At 44.9% G+C, this 23,266-nt stretch overlaps 1 protein-coding gene across 2 annotated transcripts in view; it reads left to right on the top strand.

Moving 5' to 3' along the window:
• Positions 1–21,220, top strand: part of tbc1d13 (TBC1 domain family, member 13) — a 56,024-nt gene extending 34,804 nt beyond the window's left edge. The window contains exons 12-13 of one of the 2 annotated variants that reach the window (XM_085965273.1): positions 4,730–4,831; positions 16,147–21,220. In XM_085965273.1, the coding sequence (XP_085821399.1) occupies positions 4,730–4,831; positions 16,147–16,212 (168 nt within the window). In that variant the 3' untranslated portion in view covers positions 16,213–21,220. The remainder of the gene's footprint in view (positions 1–4,729; positions 4,832–16,146) is intronic. The other variant, XM_085965274.1, reaches the window with a different exon arrangement.
• Positions 21,221–23,266: the final 2,046 nt, after the last annotated feature.

Below are 23,266 nucleotides of genomic sequence, written 5' to 3'. Positions count from 1 at the left end.
CTTAGAAACTAATAGTAAGATTGGGCAGAGTCAGCATGGATTTATGAAAGGGAAATCCTGTTTGACAAACCTATTGGAGTTCTTTGAGGATGTAACTAGTGGAGTAGACAAAGGGGAACTGGTAGATGTGGTGTATCTGGATTTTCAGAAGGCCTTCGATAAGGTCCCACACAAGAGGCTGGTGAACAAAATTAGGGCTCATGGATTTGGGGGTAATATACTAGCATGGATTGAGAATTGGTTAACAGACAGGTTGATTGGCCATGATAAAAATTGGCCCTTAGTGTTAGGGGGGATTAAATACGTGGGGTTACGGGGATAGGGCTTGGATGGGATGGCTGTCGGTGTAGGGACCGGGTGCTAGGGTTTGGATGATCAGCCATGATCTCGTTGAATGGCGGAGCAGGCTCGAAGGGCCGAATGGCCTACTCCTGCTCCTATCTTCTATGTTTCTATGACAGAAAACAAAGAGTAGGGATAAACGGGTCTTTTTCAGGATGGCAGGCTGTGACTAGTGGGGTACCGCAAGGATCTGTGCTTGGGGCCCCAGCTATTCACAATCTATATCAATGATTTGGATGAGGGGACTAAATGTAACATTTCCAAATTTGCTGATGATACAAAGCTAGGTGGCAGTGTCAGTTGTGAAGAGGATGCAAGAGGCTTCAAGGGGATCTCGACAGGCTCAGTGAGTGGGCGAGAACATGGCAGATGGAATATAATGTGGATAAATGTGAAGTTATCCACTTTGGTAGAAAAAACAGAAAGGCAGAGTATTTCCTAAATGGCGAAAGATTGGGGAATGCAGATGCTCAAAGGGACCTGGGTGTCCTTGTACATGAGTCACTGAAAGTGAATGTGCAGGTGCAGCAAGCCATTAGGAAGGCAAATGGTATGCTGGCCTTCATTACAAGAGGATTTGAGTACAGGAGTAAAGAAGTCTTCCAATTATTTAGGGCCTTGGTGAGACCACACCCAGAGTACTGTGTACAGTTTTGGTCTCCTTATCTAAGGAAGGATATACTTGCCATAGAGGGAGTGCAACAAAGGTTCACGAGATTGATTCCTGGGATGGCGGGACTGTCTTATGAGAAGAGATTGAGTAAACTAGGCCTGTATTCTCTTGAATTTAGAAGAATGAGAGGGGATCTCATTGAAGCATACAAAATTATTACAGGGCTTGATAGGGTGCATGCTGGGAGAATGTTTCCCTTAGCTGGGGAGTCTAGAACCAGGGGCCACAGCCTCAGGATAAAGGGTAGGCCATTCAGGACTGAGATGAGAAGACATTTCTTCACACAGAGGGTGGTGAATCTTTGGAATTCTCTACCCCAGAGGGCTGTGGAGGCTCAGTCATTGGGTATATTCAAAACAGAAGTCGATAGATTTCTGACTAGTAAAGGCATTGACATAAGAAAACGACTAGGCACTTGGTCTAAGCATTAAACAAAGCTTTAATCAACTGTTTTACAACATGGAGGTCTAGTTGTGTCCTTCACTAGTTCCTGTTAATGTACTGCGCAAGCTGGGCCCGTGCCCGAGTATTTATACTCTCCCTGGACAGCGCCACCCGCAGGCCGCTCAGTATTATTTCATAAGTCTTACTTTCATGACTGATTCATGTCAGGCATCAAGGGATATGGCGATAGGGCCAGTGAATGGAGTTGAGGCAGAAGATCAGCCATGATCTCATTGAATGGTGGAGCAGGCTCGAAGGGCCGAATGGCCTACTCCTGCTCCTATTTCTTATGTTCTTGAGGGATAGACAGGATAATATCACAGGTAACGATAGAGAGATGGCAGAAATATTAAATAATTATTTTGCTTCAGTATTTACCAGGGAGATAGAATGGGTGGACATGACATTGGATGATATTAGTAATGAGATAAGTGCATTTAAAATAAAAAGAGGGGATATATAAAATAAACTAATCAAACTCAGGATAAAACCCCTGGTCTGGGTGGATTGCATCCATGCATTTTAAAAGAATCTAGGGAAGAGATAGCAGAGGCATTACTACACATATTTAATAATTCATTAGAAAAAGGTGTAGTACTAGAGGACTGGTGGATAGCTAACGTAATACCTATATTTAAGAAGGGGAATAGAACATGTCCAGGGAATTATAGACCAGTCAGCTTAACATCGATGGTAGGAAAAGTAATGGATTCCCTACTAAAGGAGAAATTAGAAGAACATCTAGAAACCAAAAACATAGTAATGAATAGTCAGCATGGATTTCAAAAGGGAAAATCTTGCTTGACCAACCTCATTGAATTTTTTGAAGAGGTAACAGAGAGAGTAGACAATGGTAATGCAGTAGATGTAATTTATCTAGCTTTTCAATAGGCCTTCAATAAGGTTCCCCATAATAGACTGATGAACAAGGTCAGAGAATGCAGAGTCAGGGGATAAGTAACAGAATGGATAGCTAGCTGGCTTCAAGACAGAAAGCAGAGAGTGGGGTAAAGGGTAGCTATTCAGAGTGGCAGAAAGTGGTGTTCCACAAGGATCAGTGCTGGGACCCTTTGTTCACAATTTATATTAACGATTTAGTCTTGGGAATCAAAAACACAATTTCTAAATTTGCAGATGACACCAAATTGGGGGGGATAGTCAATACTGACAAAAGGTCGTCGACCTGAAACATTAACTCTGTTTCTCTCTCCACGGATGCTGCCCTGGCCTGCTGAGTTTTTCCAGCATTTTCTGAAGTTATGCTAAGCCTGTATCGAACCTTGGTTAGACTACACTTGGAATACTGCGTACAGTTCTGGTCGCCCTTTTATTAAAAGGATATAGAGGCACTGGAGAGGGTGCAGAGAAGATTTACAAGGATGATATCAGAAATGCGAGGGTATACATATCAGGAAAGGATGAACAGGCTGGGTCTCTTTTCTCTTGAAAAAAGAAGGCTGAGGGGTGACCTAATAGAGGTCTTTAAAATAATGAAAGGTTTTGATAGACAGAGAGAGAGTGTTTCCACTTGTGGGGAAGAGCATAACTAGAGGCCATCAATATAAGATAGTCACCAAGAAATCCAATAGGGAATTCGGGAGAAACTTCTTTACCCAGAGAGAGGTGAGAATGTGGAACTCGCTACCACAGGGAGTGGTTGAAGCGAATAGCAGAGATGCGTTTAAGCGTGTGAGGGAGAAGGGAATAGAGGGTTATGCTGATAGATTTAGATGAGGAAAGACGGGAGGAGGCTCAAGTGGAGCATAAACGCCGACATGGACTGGTTGGGCCGAATGGCCTGTTTCTGTGCCGTATATCCTATGTAAAATCCACTCCCTATCACGGGGACTCTGCTAGTTAACAATCGGAAATGTTAGGAAGGATAGTTTTTCTCCGTTTCTTCCCTTTTTAAAAATTAAATTCCCCTCCGTTCTGTCTTCCTTCGAACACTTTGGGCCGTATTTTCCGATTGGAGGCTTCCCGTGTGCGGAAGCCTCCGATCTGGAAAAAATCTATGCACTTACCTGAGGGCTCCCGAGGTGCGTATAGTTCCGATGCTGGGCCTCTCGGACTCCAAATGTGCAGGGCCCACGTATCCCAGAGGCGCAGGCAGTTCGCAAGCGTCCCTGGGATCACGTGGGCCGTGGGGAGCCAATCGAAGGGAATCTCCCTTCATACACTTGACAGGAAGACCTGTCAAACATATGAATGGAGATCACCCCAAAACACTTCAAAACATTAAATAAATTTAAAAAAAACATTTTTAAAATTAGTTGAAATTACAATAAATTAAATATTTTTTTTTACAGGGCTAAAAATAAACTTTTTTTTAAAGAAGCATTTTTAAATGACTGAAAAAAAATTTTTTTTTTTACAACTCTTATCCTGGTAAAAGCAGGCCTTCTAGAATTCTAAAGATTTTCTGCGGGCGGAGGGGCTCCAGAAAGCGGAACTATCCGCCCGCAGAGGCCCTTCTCTAGGGCAGGCGTCCGATCTGGCGAGCATTTTTGACAGATCGGAAATGCCAGTTTTCAGCGCGTACCCTCCCGTAGGGATTGGAATATCCGGGCCAAATTATATTTGCTTTGTTTTTCCGACCTTCACTGCCTGAAGGTGGTTTTTTTTTTAAACTGGTAATCTGTCGTACACCTTCACCTGTCACCTCAACAGATCAAAAACATGTTTAGTCAGATGTTTACTGACCTGTCCTCAGACATGTTTAACGTGAGCTTGCCAAAATCACTGACCGATTTCTCCATAACTTAATGTAGTGCTGAAATTTTACAGAACCTCAGCCTATAACTTCCTCTCATCAAAAATAGGCATACTTCATACTGGAGTCTGTGTGTCTCTGTCTGCCTTTGTCTGTGTTTGTGTATGTTTGTCTGTGTGTGTCTGCCTATCTCAGTCCCTGCCTTTGTGTATCTGTCTGCCTTTGCCTCTGTTTGTGTGTGTCTTCATGTCTCAGTCTTAACCTGTGTGTGTATCTTTCTCTCTGCGTGTATCTGTCTCTCTCTGCCTGTGTGTTTATCTACCTTTGGCTGTGTGTGTCTGTCTGCTTTTGCTTGTCTGTCTGTGTGTATGTCTTTCTCTCTGCCTGTCTGTCCTTCTCTCTCTCTCCCTCTGTCTGCGTGTCTGTCTGTCTCTCTCTTTCTGCCTGTGCATACACCTATTTCTAAATGTCGGACTTGCCACCTCAATATGTTTCTTTTCTCATGAAGAAAATGCTTCTATTTTCATCAAACTTGATAAGTGACTTCCTCTCATCAGACAGTGGGTTCCTTTCGAAAAGCAGCACGCTGGGAAGTATCTTTGTGTCCCATCTCCAAAGATCAGGTGGGGAATTTCACTGTCCAAAAGCACCAGTATTTGGTGAGTATTAGAAATCTCTCTAATGTGACTTTTGAAAAAGGCTGGGGGGGGGGGAAGGGAATCTCAAACATTTTATAGTTTACTTTGACAAGGGTAGGAGCTATGTTTTTCACAGCTAAAGTGCAGCGATAGTTCCTCCTTTTGTGTAATGCCTCTCTACCATTTGGCTCAAATTAAAAAAACAAATAGACACAGCAAACTTTAATAAATTGAGCACTTTTACAAAAGCAAAATACTGGAAATCTGAAATAAAAACAAAATGCTGGGAACACTCAGCGTCAGGCAGCATCTAAAGACTGCATTTCTATAGCGCCTCTCACCACCTCAGGACGTCCCAAAGCGCTTTACAGCCAATGAAGTACTTTTTGAAGTGTAGTCACTGTTGTAATGTAGGAAACACAGCAGCCAATCTGCGCACAGCAAGCTCCCACAAACAGCAATGTGATAATGGCCAGATAAACTGTTTTAGTGAATTGGTCGAGGGATAAATATTGGCCCCAGGACACCGGGGATAACTCCCCTGCTCCTCTTCGAAATAGTGCCATGGGATCTTTTACATCCACCTGAGAGCCTTGGTTTAACATCTCATCCAAAAGACGGCACCTCCGACAGTGCAGCACTCCCTCAGCACTGCACTGGGAGCGTCAGACTGGATTATGTGCTCAAGTCTCTGGAGTGGGACTTGAACCCATGACCTTCTGACTCAGCAGAGAGTGCAAGCCACAGAGAGAAACTGATTTTTCTCTGGTAGCTGTGGGAGTCAGTGGGCTAGTAGTAGACATTGATGGACAGCCTGTTTCCAGAAATGGAGACAGAGAAGTCGAGGAAGGGAAGGAAAGAGTCAGAGATGGACCACGTCAAGACGAGGGAGGAGTGGAGGTTAGAAGCAAAGTTGATTTTAAAAAAAAAAAAAGAAATTCCAGTTCGAGGCGAGAGCAGGAAGCGCCACTGATAGTCATCAATGAAATAGAGGTGAGGGAGGGAACCTGAGTAAGAGTGGAACAAAGAATGTTCCACGTATCCCATGGAAAGGCAGGCATAGCTCGGACCAATGTTCTTGTTAAGCTGCGTGGCTGCACAGCGGTCTGGAGGTCCCGTGCAGGCCGGTCACTGGCTTTCGAATGGAAAAACCGCGCATGCGCGGAAATTTGAATGGGCCGCGCAGCCCGTTAAATCGGCCGCACACCCCAAAACAAATTAGAGGGAACATTGGCTAAACCCATACAGGTTCCCATAGCGACACCTTTTATTTGGAGGAAGAGTTAAAGGAAAAGTTATTCCGTACGAGAGAAAGTTCAGCCAGGTGGAGGAGGGTGGCAGTGGATGGGGGCGGGTTGGACCTCTGTTGAAGGAAGAAGGCGGAGGGCCCTAACTCTTGTCTCTCTCTCTACACAGATGCTGCCTGACCTTTTGCGCGTTTCCAGCATTTTCTGTTTTTATTGGTAATAACTTTTGTCAGTAATAATAAGCAGCTATGTCTCCTTCACTTGTGCATCAATCACAGCTTCAGACAGACTGGTGTACCAGTCTCACTTGACTGTCCGCTCAGCACTGCTTTCTAGTTCCTGTTGTCAGTCCAGCTATGTTAAAACACAACTGGTGTTTGCACAGGGATGGGAATTGGGACAATCTCACACTTCACCCAAGAACACCTCTGTCCTGTAGAGCCACGCAAAGCTTTGGCAGAGAAACAGCCAGTAACAGCAGCTCAGAAAGGACAGCAGCAAGAAGCTAGGCATTTATATCCTGTGGCGTGAAACTGTTCTGGGGAAAACTGATTGTAAAAAGCAAAATATTTTCCTTTAAAATCGCCATCTACAATAACTAACTTGTCACCTCAGTGACTTTTTAAAGACTTCCATTGTTTCCTCTTTACAAGCATCAGTTTTTCTCACACAGGTTGAAGAAGTGTCCAACTCATTCGTACCTATCTTTCCATCTGTACAGAATACATTTAGCATCTTGCACCCGGCACATTTCCTGCCAACGTTTCCAATTATGTATTCCTATCTCCGCATTCATAATAGTATATACGTATGTAAACGTCACGCTAAGATTGCAGTGGAGTGGAGATGTTGCAGCGCCACCGCTGGTGGGAGGGTGTAATTACAGCATGACCCGTTTACATGGAATATACAGCACTGCAACAGGCCATTCGGCCCAACCAGTCTGTCCTGATGTTTATACCCCACATGAGTCATTGGCTTTTATAACTAGTGGGCTAGAATATAAAGGGGAGGACTTTTTTGCCACAGCTATACAAAGCCCTGGTTAGACCACATCTGGAGTACTGTGTACAGTCTGGGCACCGCACCTTAGAAAAGATATATTGGCCTTGGAAGGAGTGCAGTGCAGATTCACCAGAAAGTTATCAGGGCTCCAAGGGTTAGATTAAGAGGCGAGATTACACAAACTAGGCTTTCCTGGAATATAGACGGTTAAGGGGTGATTTGATTGAGGGTTTTTAGGATTTTGAAAGAAATTGACAGGGTAGATAGAGAGCAACTTTTTGTGGACAGGGAATTTATAATGGTATAAAAATAAGGACAGAATGTATGACTCAAACAGGGACTCAGTTATGTCTGGGATCCCTTGTCTACTTATTCACCCACCACAACAGCTGGGGAATTTAAATTCAGTTAATTAAATAAATCTGGAATAAAAAGCTAGTATCAGTAATGGTGACCATGTAACTACCAGATTGTCTCAAAACCCATCTGGTTCACTAATGCCCTTCGCTACTGATTGCACAGTGTTCAGTTCCATTCGCAACTCCTCAGATAATGAAGTAGTCTGTGCCGGCATGCAGCAAGACCTGGACAACATTCAGGCTTGGGCTGAGAAGTGGCAAGTAACATTTGTGCCACACACTATCTCCAACAAGAGAGAGTTAAACCACCTCCCCTTGACATTCAGTGGCATTACCATCATTGAATCCCCCACCATCAACATCCTTACGACAGGTGACGAAAAGCTTGACCAGAAACTTAACTGGACCAGCCACATAGATGCTGTGGCTACAAGAACAGGTCAGAGGCTGGGTATTCTGTGGCAAGTGACTCACCACCTGACTCCCAAAGCCTTTCCACCATCTGCAAGGCACAAGTCAGGAGTGTGATGGAATATTCTCCACTTGCCTGGATGAGTGCAGCTCCAACAACACAAGAAGCTCGACACCATCCAGGGCAAAGCAGCCCGTTTGATTGGCATCCCATCCACCACCTTAAACATTCGCTCCCTCTGCCACCGGCGTACCGTGGCTGCAGTGTGTGCCATCTACAAGATGCACTGCAGCAACTCCCAAACCCGCGACCTCTTCCACCTAGAAGGACAAGGGCAGCAGGTGCATGGGAACACCAGCACCTCCAAGTTCCCCTCCTAGTCACACACCATCCTGACTTGGAGGGGAACCTTCAGCCACATAGGCCCTAAGCTCTGAAATTCCCTCCCTAAACCCCTCCACCCCTCCTTTAAGACGCTCCTCAAATCTGATGACCTTGAACAAGCTTTTTGTCACCTGTCGTAACATCTCCTCATGTGGCTCGGTGTCAAAAGCATCCCAATAATGGATAATTAAGGGGCTATTGGGGTGGGGGGGGGGGAACTTAAACAATCATTATCACTAGAGAGAAAGTGCTAGGCAAACTAAAGGTGGACAAGTCCCCTGAACCCGATGGCGTGCATCCTAGAGTCTTAAGAGGTGGCTGCAGAGATAGTGGATGCATTGGTTGTAATCTACCAAAATTCCCTGGATTCTGGAGAGGTCCCAGCGGACTGGAAAACCGCAAATGTAACGCCCCTATTTAAGAAAGGAGGGAGACAGAAAGCAGGCAACTATCGACCAGTTAGCCTAACATCTGTCATTGGGAAAATGCTGGAGTCCATCATTAAGGAAGTGATAGCAGGACATTTAGAAAATCATAATATAGTCAAGCAGAGTCAGCATGGTTTTATGAAAGGGAAATCATGTTTGACAAATTTGCTGGAGTTCTTTGAGGATGTAATGAGCAGGGTGGATAAAGGGGAACCAGTGGATGTGGTGTATTTGGATTTCCAGAAGGCATTCGATAAGGTGCCACATAAAAGGTTACTACACAAGATAAGAGCTCACGGGGTTGGGGGTAATATATTAGCATGGATAGAGGATTGGCTAACTAACAGTCAGGATAAATGGGTCATTTTCAGGTTGGCAAACTGTAATTAGTGGGGTGCCACAGGGATCAGTGCTGGGGCCTCAACTATTTACAATATATATTAATGAAGGGACTGAGTGTAATGTAGCCAAATTTGCTGCTGATACAAAGATAGGTGGGAAAGCAAATTGTGTGGAGGACGCAAAGAATCTCCAAAGGGATATAGATAGGCCAAGTGAGTGGGCAAAAATCTGGCAGATGGAGTTTAATGTGGTAAAATGCGAGGTTATCCACTTTGGTAGGAAAAATAAAAAAGCAAATAATTATTTAAGTGGGGAGAGATTACAAAATGCTGAGGTACAGCGGGATCTGGGGGTCCTTGTACATGAATCACAAAAGGCTAGCATGCAGGTACAGCAAGTAATTAGGAAGGCAAATGGAGTGTTGGCCTTTATTGCAAAGGGAATGGAGTATAAAAGTAGGGAAGTCCTGTTACAACTGTTACAGGGTGTTGGTGAGACCACACCTGGAGTACTGCGTACAGTTTTGGTCTCCTTATTTAAGGAAGGATATACTTGCATTGGAGGCAGTTCAGAGAAGGTTCATGAGGTTGATTCCAGAGATGAAGGGGTTGTCTTGTGATGAAAGGTTGAGCAGGTTGGGCCTATACTCATTGGAGTTTAGAAGAATGAGAGGGGATCTTATTGAAACATATAAGATGCTGAGGGGGCTTGACAGGTGATGTGTTGCTGCTGCAATATGTGGGAGCTGGTGGACACCATTGATGCTCACGGTGATCACATTTGCAGTAAGTGTTGGCTGCTCGAGGAATTCCGGCTCCGTGTTGAAGAGCTGAAGTCCGAGCTTCAAACACTGAGACACATCAGGGAGGGGGAGAGTTACCTGGACCCTGTGTATCAGGAGGTAGTCACACCAATTAGATTAATTAATTCAGATGTAGTCCGTGGCCAGGGTCAGGATGGTGTGACTAGAAGTGAGGCAGGTACGGGGATCCAGGAGGTAGTGTTGGAGGAGCCGCAGCCCTTGCTCTTGTCCAACAGGTTTGAGGCTCTTACTCCCTGTGAGGATGGGAACTGGGACTGCGGGGAGGATGAGCAACCTGGCCACAGCACCGTGGAGCGAGGGGCCATTCAAGTGGGGGGAGTTAAAAGAAATGTTGTAGTGGTAGGGGATAGTATCGTTAGGGGGATAGATAGAGTTCTTTGCAGCCGAGAGCGAGAGTCCCGAAGGCTGTGTTGCCTGCCCGGTGCCAGGGTTAAGGACATCTCCTCTGGGCTGGAGAGAAACTTGGAGTGGGAGGGGGAGGATCCAGTTGTCGTGGTCCATGTTGGTACCAACAACCTAGATAGGACAAGGAAGGAGGTTCTGCTGAGGGAGTTTGAGCAGCTAGGGGCCAAATTAAAAAGCAGAACCACAAGGGTAATAATCTCTGGATTACTACCTGAGCCACGTGCAAATTTGGCTAGGGTAAATAAAATTAGAGAGTTAAATGCGTGGCTCAAAGACTGGTGTGGGAGAAATGGGTTTTGCTTCCTGGGACACTGGCATCAGTACTGGGACAGGAGAGAGCTGTTCCGTTGGGACGGACTTCACTTGGCCAGTGCTGGGACTAGAATCCTGGCGAATCGAATAACTAGGGCTGTAGAGAGGGCTTTAAACTAATTAGTGGGGGGGAGGTTTTAAAAGAGAGCGAAAAATAAAAATGACAGCAGAGAAGGCAATAGAGCAAGGTAGCAGTGGGGGAATTAAAAACCAGAGCATGTCAGGAAGGGACAGAATGTATAATAAAGGTAAAGTAGTAAAAGGGGTAAAAGCAGGAATAAATTGTCAGAAAACATATTTGAAAGTTCTTTATCTGAATGCACGCAGCATTCGTAACAAAATTGACGAGTTGACTGTGCAAATAACTACACAGGGGTATGATCTGGTGGCCATTACGGAAACATGGCTGCAAGATAATCATGACTGGGAACTAAACATACAAGGGTATTTGACAATTAGGAAGGACAGACAGGAAGGAAAGGGAGGTGGGGTTGCTATGTTAATCAAGGATGGAATCACTGCAATAGTCAGAAATGATATTGGGTCAAAGGATCAGGATAGTGAAACAGTTTGGGTGGAGATAAGGAATAATAAGGGGAAAAAGTCACTAGTGGGCATAGTCTATAGGCCTCCTAACAGTTGCAACTCTATTGGTCGGAGTATAAATCAGGAAATAGTTGGGGCTTGTAATAAGGGAACAGCTATAATCATGGGGGATTTTAACTTTCATATTGACTGGACTAATCAAATTGGGCATGGCAGCCTTGAGGAAGAGTTCATAGAGTGTATTAGGGACGGGTTCCTTGAGCAGTATGTAACTGAACCAACCAGGGGGCAGGCAATCTTAGATCTGGTCCTGTGTAATGAGACAGGATTAATAAAAAATGTCCTAGTAAAGGATCCCCTTGGAATGAGTGACCATAATATGGTTGAATTCCAAATTCAGTTTGAGGGTGAGAGAGTTGGATCTCAAACCAGCGTACTAAGCTTAAATAAAGGAGACTATGAAGGTATGAGAGGTAGAATTGACTAAAGTGGACTGGGAAAACAGATTAAAGTGTAAGACGGTACAAGAGCAGTGGTCTACATTCAAGGAGATATTTCACATCTTTCAAGATAAATATATTCCACTGAGGAAAAAGGGGAGTAAAAGAAAAGACAGCCATCCGTGGCTTAGTAAAGTAATAAAGGATAGTATTCGACTGAAAACAAGGGCATATAAATTAGCCAAATCTAGTGGGAGGATAGAAGATTGGGAAGCATTTAAAAGCCAGCAAACAATAACTAAAAGATTAATTAAGAAAGGGAAGATAGATTATGAAAGTAAACTAGCAAAAAATATAAAAGCAGATAGCAAGAGTTTCTACAGCTATATAAAAAGAAAAAGGGTGGCTAAAGTGAACATTGGTCCCTTAGAGGATGGGACCGGGAAACTAGTGGTGGGGAACATGGAGATGGCAAAGACGCTGAACAAATATTTTGTATCAGTCTTTACAGTAGAGGACACTAAAAATATCCCAACACTGGACAAACAGGGGGCAATGGGGGGGAGGAGCTAAACACGATTAAAATCACTAAGGAGATGGTACTCAGTAAAATAATGGGACTTAAGGCGGATAAATCCCCCGGACCTGATGGCCTACATCCTAGGGTCTTGAGAGAAGTGGCGGTAGGGATTGTGGATGCATTGGTGATCATTTTCCAGAACTCCCTGGACTCAGGAAAGGTCCCGGCAGATTGGAAAACTGCTAATGTAACACCCTTATTTAAGAAGGGAAGTAAACAAAAAGCTGGAAACTATAGACCAGTTAGCCTAACATCTGTGGTTGGCAAAATGTTGGAGTCCATTATTAAGGAAACAATAACCGAGCATTTGGATAAACATAATTTAATAGGACAGAGTCAGCATGGTTTTACGAAGGGGAAGTCATGTTTGACAAATTTGCTCGAATTCTTTGAGGATGTAACATACAGGGTGGATAAAGGGGAACCAGTGGATGTAGTGTATTTGGACTTCCAAAAGGCATTTGACAAGGTTCCACACAAAAGATTACTGATCAAGATAAAAAAAATCACAGGATTGGTGGTAATATACTGGCATGGGTGGAAGATTGGCTATCTAACAGAAAACAAAGAGTTGGGATAAATGGTTCATTCTCGGGCTGGCAATCAGTAACTAGTGGTGTTCCGCAGGGGTCAGTGCTGGGACCCCAACTCTTTGCAATCTATATTAACGATTTGGAGGAAGGGACTGAGTGCAACATATCCAAGTTTGCCGACGATACAAAGATGGGAGGGAAAGCAGTGAGTGAGGAGGACATAAAAAACCTGCAAAAGGACATAGACAGGCTAAGTGAGTGGGCAGAGATTTGGCAGATGCAATATAATGTTGGAAAGTGTGAGGTTATGCACTTTGGCAGAAAAAATCAAAGAGCAAGTTATTATCTAAATGGAGAGAAACTGCAAAGTGCTACAGTACAAAGGGATCTGGGGGTCCTGGTGCATGAAACACAAAAAGTTAGTATGCAGGTGCAGCAGGTGATCAGGAAGGCTAATGGAATCTTGGCTTTTATTGCAAGGGGGATGGAGTATAAAAACAGGGAAGTCTTGCTGCAGTTATACAGGGTATTGGTGAGGCCACACCTGGAATACTGCGTGCAGTTTTGGTTTCCATATTTAAGAAAAGATATACTTGCTCTCGAGGCGGTTCAGAGAAGATTCACTCGGTTGATTCCGGAGATGAGGGGGTTGACGTATGAGGAAAGGTTGAGTAGGTTGGGACTCTACTCATTGGAGTTCAGAAGAATGAGAGGTGATCTTATCGAAACATATAAGATTTTGAGGGAGCTTGATTGGGTGGATGCGGTGAGGATGTTTCCACTGATGGGTGAGACTAGAATTAGGGGGCATAATCTTAGAATAAGGGGCTGCCCTTTCAAAACTGAGATGAGGAGAAACTTCTTCACTCAGAGGGTAGTAAATCTATGGAATTTGCTACCCCAGAGAGCTGTGGAAGCTACATCATTAAATACATTTAAAATGGAGATAGACATTGTCCTAGCAGATAAGGGAATTAGGGGTTACGGGGAGAGGGCAGGGAAGTGGACGTGAGTCTAGATTCAGATCAGCCATGATCCTATTGAATGGCGGAGCAGGCCCGAGGGGCCGTATGGCCTACTCCTGCTCCTATTTCTTATGTTCTTATGACAGATTAGATGCAGAGAGGATGTTTCCCCTCGTGGGGGAATCTAGAACTAGGGGGCACAATTTCAGAATAAGGGGGCACCCATTTAAAACGGAGATGAGGAGGAATTTCTTCTCTCAGGGTCGTGACTCTTTGGAATTCTCTTCCCCAGAGAGCTGTGGAAGCTGGGTCATTGAATATATTTAAGGTGGAGATAGACACAGATATTTGAACGATAAGGAAATCAAGAGGTATGGGGAGTGGGCAGGGAAGTGGAGTTGAGGCCAAGATCAGATCAGCCATGATCTTATTGATTGGCGGAGCAGGCTCGAGGGGCCAAATGACCACCTCCTGCTCCTATGTCTTATGTTCTTATAACACTCCTGTGAAGCGCCTTGGGACATTTTACTACTTTAAAGGCGTTGTATAAATACAAGTTGTTGTGACTTTATCAACAGTCAGAGACTGGAATTATCACTGTGGTACCTTTCATGCAAAATTCTGGTACTCGGGTTGTAAGCCACACCACACGAGAAGTGTGGAAATCTGTCTTGGGCGAATCTCTAGCCCGCGATTCTCACTCGGAGAGTCTTTTTCCAGGGCACGAGATGGGGGTGTGGGGCGGGGGCCGTGTGGATTCAGCTCCTTAAGGGCGAGGCGCCCGGTGAATTAAAAGAATGAGGATTGCTTCACCGAAAGATGAGAGATCTTGCTTTCTACTTTTGCTATCTTCAAAAAAAAAAATCACTCCATCCTATAATCTGCCTCTGAAAATGGTGTCTGAATTATTAAATACTCGGATCTGTGAGGTGTATATGGCTGATGGCACCATGTGACATCCCAGTTGCACGCTCGTACATGGGATAGAGAATTTATTCCACGTGTGTGGGATCACACGCCGACTCGGGCAGCAAGCCACACGGGAGGAGAGATGAGGTTTTTTTTGGAACGCGCTGCCTGAAAGGGCGGTTGAAGTAGATTCAATAGTAACTTTCAAAAGGGAATTGGATAAATACTTGAAAATAAAAAAAATTGCAGGGCTGTGGGGAAAGAGCAGGGGGAGTGGGACTAATTGGGTAGCTCTTTCAAAGAGCCGGCATAGGCACGATGGGCCGAATGGCCTCTTCCTGTGCTGTACGATTCTATAACTTGGTCATGCCCACTCTCCTGGTTAAGCCGCCAGCTGCTGAAGCAAAGTTCAAACAGCTACATCCCGGCTCCCGGTAAGCATCGGCCGTAACCCTAGCAACTCGCCTGCATTAACCGCAACACTAAATGGGCAAAGGAGGCCTGGTTTCATTCTGAGCACCAGAACTAAAAGGGCAAGTTTATTTCAACATTTTAGCAGGATACGAAACTGGGCCACATACTTTATGTAAATGGAATGCTGTTGTTCAATTCAATGCCGTTTCACCTAGAATAAGAAATAAGAACAGAAGAAATAGGAGCAGGCGTCGGCCGCACGGCCCCTCGAGCCCGCTCCGCCCCCACAGCCCCTCGAGCCCGCTCCGCCCCCACAGCCCCTCGAGCCCGCTCCGCCCCCACGGCCCCTCGAGCCCGCTCCGCCCCCACGGCCCCTCGAGCCCGCTCCGCCCCCACGGCCCCTCGAGCCCGCTCCGCCCCCACGGCCCCTCGAGCCCGCTCCGGCCCCTCGAGCCTGCTCTGCCGCACGGCCCCTCGAGCCTGCTCCGCCATTCAATAAGATCATGTCTGATCCTCGACCTCAACTCCACTTTCCCGCCCGATCCCCATATCCCTTGATTCCCCATGAGTCCAAAAATCTATCGATCTCAGCCTTGACTACTCAACGATTCAGCATTCACAGCCCTTTGGGTTCACTTGCAATGTTTTGATGTTTGTGTGTTTAGGTGTCGGACGTGGCTCAGTGGGCAGCACTCTCACCTCTGAGTCAGAAGGTTGTGGGTTCAAGCCCCACTCCAGAGACTTGAGCACAAAAATCTAGGCTGACACTCCCAGTGCAGTACTGAGGAAGTGCTGCACTGTTGGAGGTGCCGTGTTTCTGATGAGACGTTAAACCGATCGGACGTAAAAAATCCTGTGGCAATATTTCAAAGAAGAGCAAGGGGAGTTCTCCCTGGTGTCCTGGCCAATATTTATCACTCAACCAACATCACAAAAAACAATTAATCTGGTCAATATCTCGTCGTTTCTGGGCGCTTGCTGTGTGCAAATTGGCTGCTGCGTTTCCTACATTACAACAGTGACTACTCTTCAAAAAATTACTTCATTATAAAAGCACTTCAGGAGGTTCTGAAAGACAATATGTAAATATATTCTATGGACATCTTCCTACATAAATGCAAGTCTTTTGAAAGGTATAGACATTGTGTAGTATTTTGATCAATGGAGGCGTTTCACTGACTAACAGGGTATATGTAACTGTTTTTCTCTTTTCTCCACCCACCCGCGACTAGGATTATCCGATTTCTGATGTCGACCAGGTCCTAAAGAAAGCAAAAGAACTCCAGGATGCTGCATAGCGACAGTCCAAATCCGCTCGATATTCCAGGAAATGCCACACACACACAGACACACACACACACACACACACACTATGGTGGGGAAAGTGACCAAACTTGCCTCTGCAGTGCCTTCCAGGACAACTTCTCCACACTGCAGTGCAGTGTGTGGCTAAAGGAGGTCTTTCACTCTGTAATGTGCAATCCTGTGACTCCCCATCTCTTCCCCCACCCTGGGAGGATCACAATCTCTCTATCTCCTCCTCTCTCCAATGTGAATGAATATGCACTAATGGTGCTGAGCAAGTCAATTGCAATTGCACTCTGAATGAAGGCAACGGCCTTTCCTCTAATGAAAGAATATGGTAGCGAGATAAATGAATAAACAAACCCTTATCACAGACCTAAAGGGAAAGCACAGTGCTGCAACTCTCTCGTCGGTGCTAGAGGTTCTCTTTCTGTAGTGCTGTGATGGAGATGGCCTGTGACAGCTTAACCTTGCACATAAGTGGGTGAAAGCTCAGTCACTGAACCAGGTACTTCAATCTGAACTGTCCAAAAACATTTGTGCTAAATGTTGCTTTGAAATGCAAACTGTAAACTCCTCACTGGAGTGTTGCAGGATACAATGAGGTTTCCTGGATCTTCAGTATCTACAGCAGTACGGTCACAAGGATTGAGAGTTGTGGTGTATTTTTGGGGACCAGGAGGTGATTTATTAGAAGATCTCTGGCACCGTGGCGATATTTTACAGGTCCGTCCCCCGCTTCCTGCCGTACTTGGATCTGCCACCGTGTGCCACTAGAGAGCAGTGCAGAAGCTTTTTACTGCCACAAGGGACATTTGAATGACCAAATGGGTTTTCACATTGACTGGGCTTTCAGACTAAGGTCTGATAATTGCTGCTGATTCCAAACAAAATATAGAACGCCTTGTTCCTTGAAATTTCAGCTGCTGTATCAGAGCTAATGACTGATAGCCAGAAGTCATATCACTACAGTTCCACTTATATTTAAGCTTTCTACTGCACTCCAATCTCCCATGTGAAGTCCTTTATATATTTTTTTTAATGTGTATTGGTGTTACCTGTGGGGAGGAGGGGTTAAACCCAAGGAGGTTTGGGATACATTGTCCAAATTAGTCACATGAAATCAGTCACCACAATCACAATTCTCTTAAATCCACCCCCTGACTCTTGCTTATTTTATGTTTGTTTCAACACCAAGGTTGTCAGAGAATTCACTTCTGTTTAAGTGCTTGTGAGGAAATGTTTACAAACTATGAAGGACTCCCGCCAGGGTCTGACACACAAGAGCAAAGCTGTACAGGAGCGGTTTGTCTTTGTAGAAAAAAGGTGTCTGAAATTGTCGCGTCTGATCTTTAAATGCCTGCCCCCAAACTGCAAGTGGCAGGTTCGGCAGCTAATACTGGCACAGCTAGTCAGTCATATTGGCTAAGTTTAACTCAACTGTCTTAAACCACTTGCACCCCTGGAGTTTTATTGTCTCCTTTAATCTATCCATCTGCTATTTAATACTAAACCACTCTGACGTCTCTATTTAGACCCAACTTTCCCTCCTAACAGAAGCGGTTGGACTGATGTGATGATCTCGGCATTGCTGGTGACACCTAACACACCTGGGGAACATTTCCTCGGCCGCCTGTTTCCACCCCGGGCATTAATCCCTTTATTTTTAATGGGTCAACCAGCTAAATGTCAAGCGAATGTGCTCAGCATTCCCCCTCCACTGTCACCGACAGCGATTTGTAGGCTTGTCTGGTCTCCTGGCAGGGTCACTTCTGATTTGGGGTTTGAGTTACCCCCGACACTGGTGCAAAGCATCATTGTCCATTTAAACGATATTAACGTTTTAGAACTGGGCAGGACCAAACCTTCAGCACTTGGCTCCCATTCTCGGTATTCACGCTGATTGAGGCTACAATCCAAACAGTCCTTTGGGAAGATCACATTCCATAATGAAGTGTGAGTGTATCTTATAATCTAATATACTTATAGGCTGTCGATAATTAGCTGTGCTTGTGCTGTATGTACGGGTCCAGAAAATGTCAACTTTCTATTTTTACTGTTTGCATGCATTTAGAATCATCCCAGGGTTAAATCGGTATCCAGTGTGTGTAATGTTGAGGTTTATCTTTTGATAATTATTGCTAGTGATTTGTAACGGTGTAAAGTCCCACAGTTTTCACCTGACAGTGCAACTTTCCTGGTCAGCTGTGTGTTTTAAGGTGCCAAGGTTTGTCCCCTCTCCATCCACCTAACACTGAAGGGCCTTTCCAGCTGGTTACTGTCCTCGTTGACCTGCTTGCAATCGGCCAGTGCTCTGCTACCCTCTCCCGGCACTCTTTAAAGTCACGAGAGTTTGAATGGCGAGCGGAGAACTGCAAAGCCAGCTGGAAACTTTCTCCAGTGTTAGGTGGGCAAGAGGGGGCAGAACGCTGGCAACTTTAAAAAGCATAGCACTGACCAGAATTAAAGTGCTGGTGATGGAGGAGAAACTGGGAGGGATCCACAGCCTGCAGTTAAAATAGCCCCCCCTGTATTTTCTGCCGTAACTGCCCGGTAATGTTTTGACACGGTAGATCGCTTACCTTGGTAGTTACAACTTCAGGATCTACCATTGCAATGTGATGTCTCCCCCAGCTTTGCCCCACTTCACTCATGGTGCCTGAGGGCAAAGGTCATTCACTGTTAACACGGCTCCGATTCAGTTCCCTCATCCTCCTGATTCTTGCTCGAGAGTGAATTCACGCCTGCAGTTGTATGGCAAGCTTGTGTCAGAAGCTGAATTCCTTCTGGATTACGGGCTGAGAACACACAGATTTAATTTTCAAAGTTGTGGTTATATTTTGTGGGGTCACAGTGTATGTCAGACTCGTGTCTGTTCAGTGTATTACGTATTCCTTGTGTAGAAATGCAAACTGTTCTGGATAAGCATTTGAAGTACATAATTGATATCTCAGTGTCTAATAGTGCATAGGACACGGTTTTTCTGTTTGAAACAAAATTTACTTGTTTGGGAACCAATGAATGGAATGTTCTTTTCTTTAAAATTATACCTTGTTCCAGTTGATGCAGTTTTGAGATTTTAGTTTCAAAAGGCTTTTTTTTAATATATAGTGGCCTTGATGACCTCTGGCGATGGTACTGACTGCTCCTAACTCAGTTCATAGGTCAATAGCACTGCAGGGTAGATCTGCATTCAGTGGCCTCTCAGAGCAAACTAACACTGCCCTAAGACTACAGTACTGATCCCAGTTTCAGGACATTCCCCTTGAGTTTCTGCACACACTCTGACTCTCTCACACACTGTGTATCTGTATCTCTCGCGTTCTCTTGTGCTCACAAAGTTGCACTGTGCTGTCTCTCCCACCTTGCATGAGAATTAACAAATAGACTGTGTCTTTCTTGTACACTGTCTCGCTGTATCTGTCTGCCTGCTTCTCACTCATTGACACTCACAAATTGTGTATCTCTCGTTCTCTCTCTCTCGCACACACATGCTCACAAACTTGCTCTCTGTATCTGCCTGTCTCTCTCCCCCGCCTTGCATGAGACTTAACAAATAGACTGTGTCTTTCTTGCACACTGTCTCTCTGTATCTGTCTGCTTCTCACTCATTGTCACTCTGTGTCTCACGCACACTTGTCTTGCTATATCTGTTGGGGGAAGGAGTGGCAGTGGTGATCAGTGTTGGAATAAAGAGCATTAAAATAAGCTTGCAACCGAAGGTGGTGTTTCTGCCACTGTGCAGTATTATTTCCAAGTCGATTGAAGTAAGTTGAAAATGGTTAGAATCGTGTTCATTTATAACTAGACATGATGTGGCCAGTGTCTTAATTGTGTTATGTTGATGTCACAGAACCCTGCGGGGCACGTTGACACTATTGAGAGACCAATAACACCAGCATTTGTGGCTGAAATGGGAGTGGGGGCAAAGAGAGGTGGGGTTTAGCAATCACTATAACCAGAGCTAATCCCTTCAAAACATGAATGACCAAAGCTAGTGTTACCATGACTGCTGTAGGATACTATATACAATAAAGCTATTATGTTTGTGGCTTTTACTCTGTGTAAACTGTACCAAAACGTGTGCCATCAATGTCAGCAGGACTGGGGGATAGGTGGCCTGTTGCAGTTCTGTAGACCTGATTATGTCTCTTCATTAAATTATTCGGGGAAAGGGCGATTAAGGCAGCAACAGAACCGATCTTGACACTAAATTACAATGCAGGAGGGAATGAATGCCAAATGCTAGTGCACGATGTATAGAAACTGGAATATATTGCACTGTAAGAGCCAGTAACTTATTTTTGCATTGCTTATATTGTAGCCTCTTATTTCATGGCTGACGCTGACCATTTAATGAGTGGCTGGTTTTTAGTTTGCTGCATTTTGCACAGGTCAAAAAATCCAACTCAATGTATCAGAAATGCAACATAAGGGAAGAAAATAATTTATCATCTACAGCGCGAACTTAATTTTTACCAGGCAAAAACAAGAGCAAATTATTTAAAGGGATCGCATTCTTTGCAGTTGATTGTGACTGGATTAGTATCTTCCCTCCTCCTCCTTCCCCCCCCCCCCCCCCCCCACATCCCTCTGTCATCGCCTGACCAATGGCATTCGTTTTACTGTAAACATAAGTGGGGTGCATTATCCAAATTCCACCAAACTTTAACAGAAACCCCTGCATCTTCTACAAACCATAAGTCTCTTGCTCCTTGAAGATTTTGGGAGCCAGTTCATTAGAGTTTCTTCTGTATAAGCTCCAGATTGTGTCTTTCAATGAAGGTTTACTCACTGTGCGACATTTCAAAGACTGTTAGTACTGTTTTTCCCCCAAAAATGTGTACTTGTATTTAAAAAAAAATTTTACAAATTGCGCTCAATGTCTGCACCTGAATTTTAGAATTGGGGGGGAAAAAAAATTGATAGCATATTCTGTTCAAAGAGCATATTGTTAATTGTTATGTTTTGAAATAAAATTAATTTAAAAAATGTATCAAACATTATAATGTTGGTTGCTGTTTACTCTACCCCACCTTCATAGGCCTTTTTCTGCCTCCTTGGCATCCTATTTGACTGTCAGCTGAGCTTTTGACCCCATATTCTCTCCATCACCAAGACCATTTACTTCCACCTCCGTAACATGGGCCCGTCTTTGCCATGCCTCAACTGATCTGCTGCTGAAACCCTCACCCATGCCTTTGTTGCCTCTAGACTCGACTATTCCAATGCGCTCCTGGCCGGCTTCCCACCTTGCACCCTCCGTGAACTTCAGCTCATCCAAAACTTCGCTGCCTAGATCCTAACTCGCACCAAATTCCGTTCACCCAGCTCCCCTGTGCTCGCTGACCTGCATTGGCTCCCGGTCCGGCAACGCCTTAATTTTAAAATTCTCATCCTTGTTTTCAAATCCCTCCGTGGCTTTGCCCCTCCCTATCTCTGTAACCGCCTCCAGCCCAACAACCCTCCGCGATCTCTGGGCTCCTCCAATTCCGGCCTCTTGCACATCCTTGCTTTTCATCCTTCCATCATTGGTGGCCGTGCCTTCAGCTGCTTAGGCTCCAAGCTCTGGAATTCCCTCCCTAAACACCTCCACCTCTCCTCCTTTAAGACGCTCCTTAAAACCTACTGCTTTTGACCAAGCTTTTGGTCACCTGTCCTAATATCTCCTTCTGTGGCTTGGTGTCAAATTTTCTTTGCTAACGTGTCTGTGAAGTGCCTGTGGACGTTTTTCTAAGTTAAAGGTGCTAGATAAATGCAAGTTTTTAATGTTATATCTCTCCTCTTGGAGGCGCAGCCTGATCGGGGTCAGACTACCATGAGTATTGTGCCTATTTTTGCTTGACCAATAAGAGTGACACTCGGTTGCCTCAGTGTCATCAATAGAAAAACAATTCTGCAAATGTCCTCATGTTCAGGAGGCACGACTGATAGAATAATTTAGACATCAGTCTAGTTTGAATGAAACAAAAGGAAACTCATAATCTAAATCCTAATATTGCCCGTGTCTACCAGACACACTATTCCCTCGTAGAGCCCGCTGATCACGGAACGCCCCCTAAACGTACCGGCAGATACCACGTATACCTTCTCCAAGGCCATTTGGGCACGAACAAGACCGCGGAAGAGAGGGGCAGGCATCCGGAGCAACCCACCCCACAGGTGGCACTCATCCTGGACCTATGAATGGTCGTCTTTGCCATGCCCAGGAGCAGATCCACAAGTAGGTCCTCTGACTTGTCCTCATTTCTCTGCCCATACCGGACAGTCAAAGATCAGGAGCACAGGGCAAAAACGTATCATCCATTTATCTAACCCCCCCCCCCCCCCCAAATCGCCAAATAACTTGTGTGACATTCCTTATCTCTACTACTGTTGCTCCCCTTCCTCCGAATACACAGTTGCGCATGGTCTTCCTCCTGCTCACATCCTCACCGTGTGGAAACCACTGCACCATCTCCGACTCCAACTCATACTTTTCCAGGACTTCAAGCTTGTGGAACTCCTCGCCTCTTCACTCCTTCCTGCAGGTAGAAAAAGTAATCAAAAAAGGTTAATAGAATGTTGGCCTTTATCTCAAGGGGATTGGAATACGCAAGTGAGGAAGTGATGCTTCAGTTGTGGAGAGCCTTTGTCGCACCCTATCTGGAGTACTGCAATCAGTTTTGGGCACCGAAACAGGAAGTTTATTGGTCTTGGATGGCATACAGTGCAAATTCACCAGAATAATACCGGGGCTGAATGGTCTACTCCTGTTCCTATATTCCTTCTCCAGGCTTTTAAAACTCCCTAATTTATGATTTACATTATCTTCCCTCCTACTATTTTCAATTATGATGATGCCCTGTAATATTAGTTTTGGCCCTTCGCCTGGATTTTTCTTTTTATAAAAAAAAAGAATCTGACCTCGGAACTAGCAAAATCAAGGATTTATATCTAAATAAAGCAAATTTGGCATTGGGTAGACCAGGAGGGTGGAGAGAACAGTCAATGTTTCAAGCTATTAAAGAGACAGGGCACAACACCGGCCATTCTCTCCACAGATTG

This window comes from Somniosus microcephalus, chromosome 23 (genome assembly GCF_052327205.1).
Source record: "Somniosus microcephalus isolate GS21.2 chromosome 23, FLI_Smic_1.0, whole genome shotgun sequence".
NCBI classification, from domain to species: domain Eukaryota; kingdom Metazoa; phylum Chordata; class Chondrichthyes; order Squaliformes; family Somniosidae; genus Somniosus; species Somniosus microcephalus.
The sequence above is the reverse complement of the archived record's forward strand: the minus strand, read 5'-3'. Positions and strand labels throughout refer to the sequence as shown.